At 34.7% G+C, this 14,735-nt stretch overlaps 3 protein-coding genes across 3 annotated transcripts; 1 reads left to right on the forward strand and 2 right to left on the reverse strand.

Annotated features, from left to right (window-relative positions):
• Positions 1-588: 588 nt before the first annotated feature.
• On the reverse strand, positions 589-2,787 carry LOC18037090 (phosphatidylcholine:diacylglycerol cholinephosphotransferase 1). The gene is made up of 3 exons (XM_006427232.2): positions 2,233-2,787; positions 1,642-1,779; positions 589-1,160 (listed from the first exon to the last, which is right to left on the reverse strand). The coding sequence occupies exons 1-3, from the start codon at positions 2,635-2,637 to the stop codon at positions 852-854; spliced, it is 852 nt and encodes a 283-aa protein (XP_006427295.1). The 5' UTR covers positions 2,638-2,787; the 3' UTR covers positions 589-851.
• Positions 2,788-5,248: 2,461 nt separating this feature from the next.
• Positions 5,249-8,133, reverse strand: LOC18036651 (SNF1-related protein kinase regulatory subunit gamma-like PV42b). Its single transcript, XM_006427233.2, is given in 3 exon segments — positions 5,249-5,582; positions 6,442-6,793; positions 7,767-8,133. Coding segments are annotated over 3 exon segments (987 nt in total). The 5' UTR covers positions 8,069-8,133; the 3' UTR covers position 5,249.
• Positions 8,134-10,053: 1,920 nt separating this feature from the next.
• Positions 10,054-11,868, forward strand: LOC18036769 (protein TOO MANY MOUTHS). The gene has a single exon (XM_006427234.2). The coding sequence runs from the start codon at positions 10,071-10,073 to the stop codon at positions 11,547-11,549; it is 1,479 nt and encodes a 492-aa protein (XP_006427297.1). The 5' UTR covers positions 10,054-10,070; the 3' UTR covers positions 11,550-11,868.
• The last annotated feature ends 2,867 nt before the right edge of the window (positions 11,869-14,735 follow it).

The raw sequence follows: 14,735 nt of genomic DNA on the forward strand, positions 1-14,735 counted from the left end.
TCGGCGTCCAATGTAAATCTCAAATATTTACCTTTTTGTTCATGTAATCGGCGTCCAAACGCGGCTGATCGATCACCGAATTTGGGTTGTTGGTGTCAATATTGTACTGTTTTTACCACAATGCCACAATCGCAACCGACGCACTGCTTCCAATTGATGCGCACACTTTTCGAATTAACATTATTATTTTTCTTTTTCTTATTCAGTTATTCACACTGTTTTTACCAGCCACACCATTTACATTATTTTATTACCTGTCCATTTTTCAGTTGTTGGATTTCACTACTCTTCAATCGGATGGCCACAAGACGACAAAATAATAGGTACCTTCCAACCGATGGGAGGTAGTTTTGGCCTAGAAATTTATTCTCCACCCATATATCCAACGGAAAAAATATATTTCTCTCTTTTTATTTTTAGTTAAGAGAGAAATATAAGAAGTTTTCAAAGGGAGTCGAATGTCAAGAGTGTGGGCTCAAACGAAGAACTAGTAAAAAGCAACTTAACGCCTGGCCTCAATTGCACGAACAATAACTGGTCCATATTCAACTTCTAGTGGTGGTCCTCGAATCGAATGAATTACAAATATTACTTTAACTGCCTCTCCTTTTCTTTCAAGATGCATTAGCTTTTCCTACCTTGGTTTGATTTTAATTTTTACAAGTTTTTTATTTTGATTTACAAGAAATCCCATTAGATATACACATGATAATGATGCAAACTGATAAGGATATTAACAGCAAAAACAAGAACAAAATTACTAAAGACGTAAAGTATCTTTACAAAAATTAAAAAAAAAAAAGAAAAAGAGTAAGCCTAAAGCATCCAAATTTTTTATTGCCCCGTTTGTTTCAACTTAACAGAGATTCTTTAGCAGCACTTCCCATTTTGCTTTTGCTCTGTTCGTATTTTCCAGCAAGAGAGTCGAATAAAATTCCAGCACCGACACCAACAGCCAAATCTATTGTATAGTGACCTCTTGTGCCCAGCAACCTTACAGCTTGAAGAACATTAAGCACATCAAAAAGCCATGCCATTTCCCACCGGTGCATTCTCCGCATATCAAGTGATGCAATCACAGACCCTGCAACATGGCCTGAGTAAAATAGGAAAAACGATACGTTCCCTACTGGAAAATCCACGCCAGAACCCAAAAATCCCTGAGAACGATGAGCAACAAGTGACTGAATCGTCAATAGAGCTATAATACACTGCTTATGCTATTGAATGTAACCCAAAGAAACCACAAACGAGAAATTGTACACTACAAAATTTTAGTCTTGGCTGAAATCAAGAGAGAATCTCGTCCCTTTTAAGAATTAATTTTTCCATTGGAAGCTATTTTCCTATAATTTCTAGAAGCTTACACCAAACATAGACACTCTTTCATTAACTTATACATTCGTAGTCACCAGTCACGGTTTACCGTAGATAATTTTTTCATTACTTACCAATTACAGGCATGTATCTACTCCCTTTGTTTTAATAATATCCCAAGAAAGTACTACTAGTTAAATCACTAAATTTTCTTTTCTTGGCAACCAAACCAAAATATTGATTCCATGATGACTCAAACGAAGCAATAAAGGGCATTGGTGTGAAAAATGTAGTTGAACTCATGAAGTGAGGTTGAAAATGTACCTGAGGCAACGGAAGCTGTGTGGAGTAACCAAGAATTCCGCGGAAAGTGAACATGAAAAGCGCCGAAATTGTGGCTCTTGGCCGGCCTTCAATCAGCCAAGTCCACAGTATGTAAGCTGTTTGCATCCCCACAAACGCCTAATAAATTATGCAACATTACCCAACAAATACATAACATATTACATTAGAGTGCTGTGAATTTTACGAAAAATAGAAATGAATAAAATAAACATTGCATGTGCATATCATATCCAATTGATTGATATGTCTCTGTCAGGAAATGCAATTGCATGTGAAATTCTAATTCCAATCCAAACAAAAAGCACATTAAAAAAAAAAAGAGAAGAATTTTTTTTAAAAATCTTATTCAATTGTCATTAATGAAAATAATGAGGCTGATTAAACTAATCTTGAAATTTCTTGTTCTAGCCACAAAACCATTAAAAACAAAGAAACCCCTACAGCTAAAACCAAAGATTGTAAAAATTTATAATCTTCTAAAATAAATAAATGATGATAATAAATCAATAAATGAAAAAAAAGAAAAGAAAAGAAAAGACTGCATGTGGTGTCAATGATGAAAAGCGGTACCGTATTGAGGGCTGCAAACAGAGTATTAAGCTGAGGCGAAGAAGAGAGGAGGCGATGCAAGGGCCGGGTGGCGATGAACCCAAGATCGAACGGGGGGGAAGAATCGGGGACCATGCGGAGAGTGTACTCGACGCCCATGAAAAACAGCAACCCCATTGCGAAGACACAGGGTATCCAATGGTGCCTCGCCACGTACACGGCATCCTGTAAAGTCCAGCTCAAGAACGACGCTCTCCCATTCCCAGAACCACCATTGCCCATTTTCTTGCCACCGATGATCTCGACGGCACCCTTAGTGGCAGCCCTGTAATAAGAATCTCCGTTAACGCCGTTAGCAGCTAGTTTATTGGCCGGACGTCTGTGGAGGACAGCGGAGGAGCATTGGGTGAGTGTGGCGCCGTTCATGGCTGTTAAAGTTGACGGAGGAACGACACATAGTGAGAGGTATACCTCGATGAATCTTATAATAATACAACATGAGATGGGCTGCGGAGTTTACAAAGAGTTCATATGTCGGCGAGAGAAAACATCAAAGCGCGTGAATGTATTGAATTTTGTTTTTTTTGGGTTAATTTTCTTTTTAATTTTGTAATGTTAGATCAAATTGAATCAAATTATAATCAATTAACCTATAACTCCAGCCGAATGCACTGTTATTATTAATATTATTTTTTTCCTGTCAACTTTGGAGGCTTGATGCGCGGAGATAATAACGCGTGCTTGAAACTCGCTGCCACTGGAAACGCGCTGTATCTATACTAGCCACTAAATAATTTTGTCATAGTAACAATAGTTATTTTAAATTTGATTTTAATAGGATGGTTTATATGAGTTATGAAGTAACGATCTAATTAAAGTGGTAGTGTTTTTGGGTAAATTATTTAACATTTTTTTAATTTTTTTTTCTTTTGGTTACGAAAAGAGGTTATGACTATTAATAGTAAAAGAAATTAAAGATCAACTTACCAACGATTTATATATACCAACAATATTGCAATAACGTTATCAAATTTTTTACAAATTCACATTAGTTTCAAGAGAGATGATATTAGGGGTCAATTTAATAAAGTTGTGGTTTCTAAAATAATATTTGCTAATTATGTAAAACTAATAATCATTTTGTTAAATAGAAACAGTTAACTAGTTAAGTGTTTTTTTTTTTTTGGTTAAATTTAAGCATTGTAAATTTAAAAACAATTCATAACGGTTTCGGAAATTTTGTGGTGAAATTGTTGTGACAATGCATCTGTCCCATGTGTATGTAATAATTATGAACAAAATTATATTTCATTAACGAGTATATAAAATTTCAAATTAATTTTTTTTTAATTCTTTTCGAGAAAATATTGCTTAAAAATTATTGCCCCCGGCCCCCGGCCCCCGGGCGGGCACTCTCATTATATCATTAATAATTGAAATCACAATTAAATTCCTCCGGAAGAAAAAGGTACCCATGGGGTCATTTCGTGTTATCAAAATTCAACGTGGACATGGACGGTGACGCAGGAATCACGCGGCTTGATTTAATTTCTTATCTTTTTTTAACTTTATTTACGTGGCCACCAAATTAAAAAAAAACACGTGGCCACTTTAAATCATTCGTTACTGGATTTTTGACTTGATCAGCATAAGAAAGTTCTAGTTTCCTCGACTGATTTATTCTTTATCTAAAGTTTAGACTTATTTAATTTGAACAATTAGCTAGATCTGAAAAAATGGCCGCTTATTGTTCATGACATGGCTGATCAGTGATCTGATCACGTCTGTATAAATTATTCAAAGTCGAGCGACATGATCCATCCGGCATTAACAAGACAAATTAATAATTCTTTTTAATCGTAGAAATTAGAGTTTGATCGTCTATCTTATATTGAATAAAGTATTTCCAAATTTCTATTGACTTATTTGACGATAATAAAATAATAATAATTTGAGATTAATGGATTGAGATTTTGTTTTTGAATCCATCCAAAATGCCTTATATTACTTAAGAAGAGGCTCATCATATACTTGCCAACAACCAATTTTAATTAGATAATGTGGAATTTTGGATTAATTTACAGTTTCTTTTCTCAACCATCATTATTTTACTTTAAAACTAGTGTCGAAATGAAGTGTGAAAAATGAATTGCGAAAATTTTAATATCAAGAATGAAGTGTGAAAAATGCATCCACCAGACCACCACCAACAAGGAGTGATTTGATTATGCTTTTAATTTAATAGCCTCAAATATACAACGTGGATTGGATCGGATAAGCAAAAACTAAACGATACAATTTCTTTTCTTTGGACACCTCACAAACTCTAAAATTTGAATAAACCAAGCTAAAGATAAGATCACATGACCTGACAGTAATTAATTCATCAAGCAAGCGGAGTCATTAAAATTGATTGATTAGATTATATAGTCCGGGGAAGGCGGTAGTTGATCTAGCTAGTCGAAAAGTTGTAGGTAAAAGAGTCGGTCGATCACGTTCAATACATTATAAAATTGAAAGGTGACACACCAATATCATTCGTAATCAACATGAAAAAGGAACAACAATTCATTTGCGTTGCTGCTAAATTTGGTTTTGAAAAAGGCAATCAAGGATGGCAAAGCAAGTGTGCACTCCAAGAGCAGGAACAGCGCTATTATTTATTCACACTGGAAATCGACGACAATAATCAAGGGCCGTTGGATCAATTCATTCGTAGTCATGGGGCCCCAGCAGCCGATTGTGATGAGTATTTCTTGTTCACGAAGAAATGAGATTGTGTGTGTCGAGTAATTTTCAATTCATTAGGCTTTGCTGCGTCGTGGGTTTTCTTTAAAAGTCTTAGCTACTAATTATTAATTACGATCATGCATTCATCTTAGCATCAGTGCTCAACTACCAGCTCAAATTTGCATAACCGAGATTCCCAACAAAGATGAATCCCTTGACATCTTAAAACAAGTGCAATTAACAACTTACACTACGACTTGCCAAAAAAAAAAAAACATAACTACTTATATCAATCCTTTAAAAACATTTCATTGAAAATCTGCTAAGATAGAGGTTCTTAATACCCTGATCATGTCTGTGAGAGAGACTAGACCGAGGAGTAAACGCTGTTGGTCAACAACCCAAACTCGGTGAACATGTTTGGTAAGAGCTTTACCGATGACTTCGGAGAGAGGAGAATCAACTTGGCATGTAAGAAGTTCTCTTTGTTGAGTGGTGTTGGATTCCGAAAACAAAGGGCTCGTTAAAACTTGCTGTGTAAATTCTAGTGCCGTTAGAGGCAACCATGTCTGCAGCACTGCATAATGGCAGCCCCTTAAATCTGATGCAGAAAATGTACCTATAAGTCGCCACCCGTTACCCTGAAAGAAGAGATCAAAGATATAGATATGCACTAGACTGAAAATCATGAATGGGATGCATATTATGAAAGAATTCATCAATCCCTGCGAAGTCAATAATAATGTAATAACTTGTTTGCCACATAGATCTATTTGATAGTTTGCAGCACTTCTGAGTGACAAGCTTACTTGCAAATATATCATCCTTTTTTTCAATTTCCTCCGTACTTCAAACTAGTCAATTTGATTTTTACTTAGCTAAGCTAGCGCAAAAGTCAAAGTTGATTGTTGCTCTATGTCTGGAGAATAGCCATTTCCATAATACCAGACAATTAATTTCCCCTATTTTGGTTGTTGAGATCCTTTTCTTACCAAACTAATTGAATTTCTCTCAACATTAGGTTTTTTGTACCAAAACATGCCCCCACAATTTTGCAATGTGATTAGGTTTCTTCTGAGCCACTTTTCATACACCACTGGTGATTCATGCCAAACTTTGCCCACACAAGAACATGTTAATCGGTCAGATGGTGCATTATACATGCACAGATCATTTAAAGTTAACGACATTTGTTCTAGATTTCAATCATTTGACATTGACTCGGACACAGTCATCTTTATCATGAAGTGGGTCTATCTACTCCATTTCTCGTGATATTGATTCCTTGCCAATCAGGATTTCTTACTAAAAACCTAATTAAGAAACAATATCATAGCAAGCAAAACAAAATAAAGTAATGTTTTTCACCGACAAGGAAAAAAAAAGAAAAGATAAATGCGTGTCACTTATTCTGTAATTTTATATTTAGCCAACTGTAATAGAAAAATGAAAAAATTGATTTAAGCCATAGCTAAAGAGAATTTAAATTAGATAACTTACATTTATGAGCTTCCTGGGATCTTATTCAGTGGCACCTGAGGATTTAACTATCGGAACGGCATGAAGCAGAGCAGCCCTCATGCACTTGATGGCATCAATAACTTTTGTTGATTCAGTAATCGCAAAAACATTTTCATTCAGGGCTCCTAATTCTCTGATAGAATGTGAAGTAATGTCCTTTAGTTCAGAGGCATGGTTCATCATGAATCTCAACAAGTCCATTTGTGTGAGCATTTGATAGCTAGATGCAGATTCCACAAGTTCAACTCCTGAAATGTTCTCCATTCGGCTGTCCATTGGTACCAAAGCTCGATGAATTCCCTTGCTGAACACTTCCATACAGTCAAGTATACTGCATATACATCAGCTTAAAGCAACGAATTGATTAATTGATTTCAGGAATTAATACATAGTGCTATCTAGACTGCGTGATCTCATACCTTAATTAGCTAGTCACTTGAATGAGGCCAATCAATCAAGCCAAATCACGGACTAACTAATTAAAGGCATGTTTGGTAGTGAGATGGGGCAATTGTAGCTTTAAGCTACAACACCAAAACGTTTGGTAAATATTAACTACTGTAGTAAAACTAAATTATTTCACCACTCGTACGATTATATGTATGTATGTATATATACACATATAATATCTTTATCATTTTTGTTAAAATATTATTTAAAACTGATATTCACTATACAATATTAACTTTTATGTTATAAATACAGTTTTTTTCCACTTAAAAGCTACAACAAATCAGTATAAAAAATGTCCTAACTCTTGCATCTTACAATTTTATGACTATAGAAAGAACAAAATGTTATATCGAATTAAAGAGAGAAGTTCACACACACACGCACCCTTACATGTGCTCACACACACACACTTTAAGGAGAAGATCCTCACTTCGATAGACAAAGGCATCCTCACTCCATTCAAGTAAAGATATCAATAAAATATAAAATAAAAATAATGATTTTAACACATTTTTATCTGTTAGTGTATCAAAATCTTTTTTTTTTCAGTGGCATCCTTGTTTCAAGGAAGTGAAAAAGAATTGATATATATAATGTTAACATATGAATCATTAATATAATCCATTTGCATTATATATATATAAACTAGACGCTAATTAAACTAATTATAGAGAGCGAAAAAGAATTGACTGATTTTGACTCATAGAAAATTGACGAGAATTGCCAAATATCGATCAAATGTTTAATAATTCATAGTATTCATGTGTACACCATCATGTTCAACTTGTTAAATTGATACGATAGGTCTGGAGTTCAAGTTCCGCTTATTAATTGAAGTAATGCAAACTTACCTAGTATTAGGACTTAAAGTCCACAAACTCAAGCCCTCGGGGCAATGCCCAATGATGGACGAAACAGGGGCTGACATTTTCTTATCAAGATCATCAGGGGCATCATCGCTACCGTTCATTTGATCATCACCAGCTATGTGAGCCAATATATCAAGCATAGTAAGCATCCCTATGTAGTGTTTCCTCACAGCCCCAGTCTGCTTATCCGACTCCATTATCATTGACCCGCCAGCGCCGATCCACTGCCCCGGTGGCGCCGCCACCGGTACCGCCACCACCTTGTTGGCCACCAATGCGTTCATTGTGTGAGCCAAAGACGCCGTATGCGGCACCTCAACTATCCGCCTCTTCTCCGCCGTCAAGTCCCTCACTTTAGCCTCCCTCAGCAGCCGCTGGTTTTCATCGGCTGCGTGTTTTCCAGCTGATGATATGGGGTCTTGCTCTTTCGTTTGCTGCATTCTTGAAGATGGGATTGAAAATTGAAGTGAAGTGCACTAATGGGTTCGCAAGTGATGTGTGTTATTATATGACGCGTATGATTTTGAGTACGTTTCGTGCATGCGCCGCACGTGGCGACGAAGGATTACGCATCATTGCATGGCTAAGCAGTGTCTGCCACGTTGAATAGTTGTAGTTCCTGTTTGGTATGGCTTATTTAAGAGGCATAAGTACTTATTTAATCGTATAAACACTTTTTAAAATTTTTTATGGTGTTTGGTTATTTTTTTAGTAGAGTTTTTTAAGCTTAAATAAGCTAATTTACATCTACTAGCAAAAGCCCAAAATTTGAGCTTTTAGGAGTAGAGGTTATAGAGCTTTTCTAAAAATATATAATATAAAAAATATCACATAGTTTAATGGTTCAAAAGTACTTTTTTTATTGCAACCAAACACCCAATGACTTTTTATCCAAAAACTCTATTGGTATAAGCTCTACTACTATAAGCTCTATTTAATAAGCTGTACCAAACAGAGCCGTAATGACAAAACGATAAGCTTGTTATCAAGCACGTACATGGCTCGTGGAGTGGCTCATTTATCTTCTCTTTCTCTAATTTTCTACTATTTTTGCTCATTCTTTTTCTTTTTTCTTTTTCTTTTTTGGGGTAAGGGCTAATGATAAAATGTTCAATAAGAGAAATTTATCGTCCCTTACAAAAGTAAAATAAAATATTGCAGCAACTTTTTAAATCACTGAAAAATTGAAAATTAACTTTAAAATATGAGAAATAGAATTATATTAGATGTCAAAAAATTTTAGAGTTAAACTATTGACACCTCCCACAATTCTCATAAAAATTATTGTACTCATCTTAATACTAAAAATACACAATTTAAAAAATAACCAATCTTCTTATGTTTAAATCTTTCGACTTTCAGAAATTTTATTATTATTAAACCTTGTTTACAATTTTGATATCTCTATTCTTTGCTTTAGACTTTCTATTTCTACAAAACTAAAAAAAATAGTAACTTCCCTAAAATAAAAATAATTAATATGAAAAAAAAGAAAGTAAAAGAAAGAGATGAAACTCCATACTAGTCTCACTTGATTTAAACCTAACTTACTGTGTATATGTATAATTTCTTTAATGAGTTGCTCCTTGAGCATCTTCATAGAAGGAGCTTCAAATATTTATAAAGTTTAGAGAAAACAAATTTATAATTTATTACATTGTTTAATTGTTAGCGCATGAGCTTAGTGTAAGATATATTTAGTGGCTTTTAATATGTCCTTTAAATTTAAGTACATAATTGATCATTGCTGAACCAACAAAAAAAAAAATTAATGTTTCAGGTTTGTGCATAGATGGGAGAGAGAAAAGAAAAGCTCATAAACATGTACAAGTAAAATAGATCGACAAGAGTGGAAAAAATTAAAATTTAATAAGTGTTTTACGAGATTAAAGAAAGGTGTCAATAGTCGAACCAAAATTTTTAGCTGTGCCCATTTGAGACATTAGCCCAATACAATGGTATTACAAGGCCCAATAAGAAACAAGATTGATCCACGACTATAACCCACCCGAGCAAACACCGACCCGATAGCTCCAACCCGACGTGGGCAAAAATCCCGTGAAACGCATTAATGCTGATGGCGTCACTAATGCATTAATTCCTAGCCCCCAATTCTCGTGAAGCCATAACTAGTTTCACTTCATTCCATGCCACAGCCGCTCTTTTTGTCACTGCATCTCATTAATACACTGACCCATTTCATTAACTCCACCGTCACCTCTATATAAATCAAATGCAAGCCCAGTTAAAAGGAAAACAAATGCGCGCTTACAAAAAATTAAAAAAATGGCACAACATTTCTCAAAACGAACACCTCTGGTTTTGGCCTTCATTTGTGTTTTACCATTTGCTAGGCCTTTCACGGTCATAATGCAAGATTCCGGCGGATCCTCGGGCCTTGTCGATGGGCCGCAGACTGGGTTCTCGATGAACAAGGATGGAGCCCGAACCGAGCCCAAGGAGCAAGAGGCTGTCTACGACATAATGCGGGCCACAGGAAACGATTGGGCCACCGAAATTCCCGACGTGTGTCGCGGCCGTTGGCACGGCATCGAGTGCATGCCGGATAAAGAAAACGTGTACCACGTGGTGTCGTTGATGTTTGGAGCTTTATCTGATGACACTGCTTTTCCGACTTGTGATCCGACCCGGTCTCATATCTCACGATCCATCACCAAGCTTCCTTACCTTAGAACTTTGTTCTTTTACCGTTGCTTCACTCACAATCCCCAGCCAATCCCAGCATTTTTAGGTCAATTGGGCCAAACGTTGCAAACTTTAGTGCTTAGAGAAAACGGGAACGTGGGTCCAATTCCTAGTGAATTAGCAAATCTCACCCGTTTAAAAGTCCTTGATCTTCACAAAAACAATCTCAACGGTTCGATTCCAGTTTCTTTAGGCAGGATCAACGGTCTGAGGTCGTTAGATTTGAGTGGGAACAAATTAACCGGTTCGATACCCAGTATAAGCTTCCCAGTTCTAAATGTTTTAGACTTGAACCAAAACCTTCTTATGGGTCTGATCCCATCTAGTCTCGGAACGTGCCATTCTTTAATCAAAATCGATTTTAGCCATAATCGCCTCACCGGCTCAATACCCGATTCGATTAGCAATCTAAGAGACCTCATTCTCTTGGATTTAAGCTATAATCATCTCTCGGGTCCATTTCCTATATCTATTCGAAATTTAAATTCTCTCCAAGCCTTGATTCTAAAAAGTAACTCAATGGGTCCAATAACAATTCCTAATTATAGTTTCATTGGCGTGAGAAACTTAATGATACTTATTTTATCAAACATGAATTTGCGCGGTCCAATCCCCGAGTCACTAGGCCAGTTACCAAATCTTCACGTACTTCATTTAGATGAAAATCACCTCAATGGCTCAATTCCCAGCAGTTTCAAAAACTTGAAGCATGTTAGTGAATTAAGACTAAACAATAATCAATTAACAGGGCCACTTCCATTCGAGAGAGAAATGGTATGGAAGATGAAGAGCAAGCTTAGACTTAATAACAACTCAGGTCTGTGTTACAATGCAGGTAGCGGTTTCGAAGACGGTTTAGATTCATCGATTGATTCGGGTATCGGTTTATGTGACTCGGGTAAACCGGGTTCAGCAAGATCAGTGCAACATCTCGGCACCCTGGAAGAAAATATAACGGGAACAATAAATACATCAGTTGGTACAGTGCATGATACTTCTAATTTTGTTAGGTCGCTTCAGTTAATATCAGTTGTTTTGATGATTTTATTTTCGTTGTAAGAAGCTAAATGAAGGGGTGTAAAGTAGTATAAAGTATAGTGCAATACTACGTCTTATAAATTTGTTCTTTCAAAGTAATTTATAACAAGCACCTGTAACGTTTTAAAGTAATTAAGATGAGCCACTTCGGCCTTGGTCGGAGTGGTGGGCTGCTGTTCAAGCCTCACAAAAGCATTTGTGGGGGCTAACGTGCTTATTTGTTTAATATTTCAAAAATTACCTCTCCCTCGTGCAATACGAGTGGAGTATGGACATTCCTCTTCTGTAAGGGATTATTTATCTAGGCATGTACTTCACAGAATTCAATGTAATAATATAAGTTCCAATCATGTATTTCTGATTGTAAATATCAGTGTAATATATCTGCTATAATAGCAGTTGTAAATATCTGTGTAATGCAGTAATATGATGATTAATCAGTATTAAAAAAAAAAAAAAGTAATTAAGATGAACTTGGTGGGATTCTCGCAAAGTATCGTTATCAGAATCAATATCTTAGCTTAGAGTGGCGATTGATCCAACTGAAAAGTAATTTCATATTAATTTATGGGGTAATTATCTTTTAGTGGGAGAAATTTTTTAAATTAATTTTTGTAGTGGGGTCAATTTTATAAACGACGAGCTGTGGAGCTGTGGGGTGATAAGATATAGCTAATGGAAGGTGTGTAGGTACTTTTTAATAGTGAGATATTTTTTAAAATGGAGTAAATTTGATGGTAATAACTGTAGAATGGAAATTGATGAATGTTTAATGATAAATAGTTGTAAGTCACATCATTTTTAAATGTTTAAGTAATTAAATTATTTTTTCCTATAGAGTTAAATCATTTTTTTTTAATTTCTATATTTGTATCCAAATTGACTGATGATTAGCATATGATTACTTTCACAAATGCGAGGTAACAAAAACAATCAATCAATTTAACCACAAAATTTAAATTTAGTCAACCAACACCTTTAAAGTAAAAGCATCTCCAAAAGGCTCTTTAAATTTTACTTTTTAAATATCTATTTGCTTACATATGAGACAAATAGAAGAGTGAAAAAATATTTATTCTTCAAAAGACTCTTTAAATATAAATGAGTTAATATTATTTTTTTTTTTAAAAAAAAGTCAATAGTAATTAAAGTATCTCTCTCTCTTTCTCCAATTAAAAGCTATAAAATATAAATTGAAGAGAAAAAAAGTAACTCTCCAAATTTGAAGAGAGAGAATCATTTCTTATTTGAAGAATTTTAATTAGAGTGTCTTTTGAAATTTTAAATATTGATATGACTTTTTAAATAAATAATAAAATTTTATTTGAAAAGTCTTTTAGTGGTGTTATAACAGGCCGGGAGCAGCCAAACTTAGTGCACGGCTAAAGAGAAACAAAAAGCAGCTGGGCTCCAAACACCTTGGCAGCCCAGCTGCCACACATCTGGCCGAACCAGGCAAAAATGAAAATGGGCTAGGTTGTAGGCCTGGTGTACTTGGGCTCTGGTTCAATAATCTAACCGACGTTGTATGTATATGTGTATGTGTGTATCCAAGATGAATTAATAATGCTGTAAAACTTTTTTTTTTTTCCCATAATGATGCTAAACAGTTTACAATTTTATAAAATTCTATTATCGACGTAGTCGACTCGTCCTAGATTTTATGTCAGGATAAAAAAAAAATTGTATATATAAATATTTAATATACATATCAATTGTTATATGGTGCGGAATCACCCATTTTAACAAAAGTATTAGGATTCCAATTGGAACCGCTGACTTTAAACTCAATGACTCATAAAATCTGTGCACCGTAAATCCTAGCATTTGCATTTTTATCCAACGTCCCGCTAAGTCTCACACTCTAATCCTAGCTAGTTAGTTTACTTTCAAATCATGCGTGTCTATGGCCTTCCCTTATTGTCATTACATGATTCCTAAATAAAAATTATATATAGTTTTGTCATTTTTAACATTTGGTTATACTTAAAGGCTAGTCAGCGTCGATAGTTTGACCAACTTAATTTGCATAAAAGCAAGTCAAATAAGTATGAGATTAAACTTAATCATATTGTTGAAGTTGTAACCGAATACATAAGTACGAGTTTCTTGCAACATAAGATGGCAAATTTAATCTCACCGACATTTTTATAGAAAAACATATATTATATTAAACTTTTATGAATATTAATTTCCAAACTAATTCAGTCATATAATGCACGGATGCACGTGCACCAGAGAGATGCAAGACAGCTTCCATTGAAATTCACTACAGGATAGAGAGAGAGAGCAGTCAGCAGATACAAAATAATACAAAATACATGCGTCCTACAATAACATAAAATGCATGCATCCTAATTATAAATTAAGGCGGTGAGCTTTTAGTATAATAAGACAACGATAAAATTTATTAAACATGTGAAGAATGGTTATATGCATAGGACATGGATAACGTAAGGAAGAATATCTATAGGATTTTGTATTATTGTTGTTCAATTAATTCCTTTTTATCTTAAGATATTAGAGAAAAATAGAATTGAGATCAATGCGTGAGACATAGTAGCCAATATTATTAGATGCTTAGGACTCATTTGGGAATCCTTTTGAGAGATTGAAAAGTGATTTTGAAACTAGAATTGAGATCAACGAGTTGGATACAATAGCCAATATTAGTGGATGCTTGTTGACCTACACGATTATACAGTCTTTTGATTTTGATGATAACAAACTATGTATTATATTCATGGGTAGAATAGAAAATGTGTGTATTTCAGATATATTGTATCCATGTGAAAATAAGCTCAAGGAATTCAAATGCACAAAACTTATCAAGATAAGAACAAGCATTAAGGGTACCAAGTTTAGATATCTTATTTTGTAAAGCTTATATGAACAAAAATGCACAAACAAAGATCTTAAAAGCTCAATTTTTTTTCATGGTATTTTCAAGAAAAATCTTTTGTAAGGAAATTTGATTTCATGAAATAAGTTACTTCAAAATTTATGAACTCAATAAAAAGTGATTTGATAATTCATATGTTTTAATCCTAAAAATTGAGCTATTTGTGTTTTGCAAAATTTTTGGACAAAAATGTGCTTTATGGACTCAAATGGCATATTGCCGGTCTTGAAGCGGCTAACCGACTTCGATCAAATAAGCCCCTAGAATCAAATGGCATATCGCCAGTCTTGAAGCGGCTAATCGAC

Source organism: Citrus clementina, unplaced genomic scaffold (assembly GCF_000493195.1).
Source record: "Citrus clementina cultivar Clemenules unplaced genomic scaffold, Citrus_clementina_v1.0 scaffold_7, whole genome shotgun sequence".
NCBI classification, from domain to species: Eukaryota; Viridiplantae; Streptophyta; class Magnoliopsida; order Sapindales; family Rutaceae; genus Citrus; species Citrus x clementina.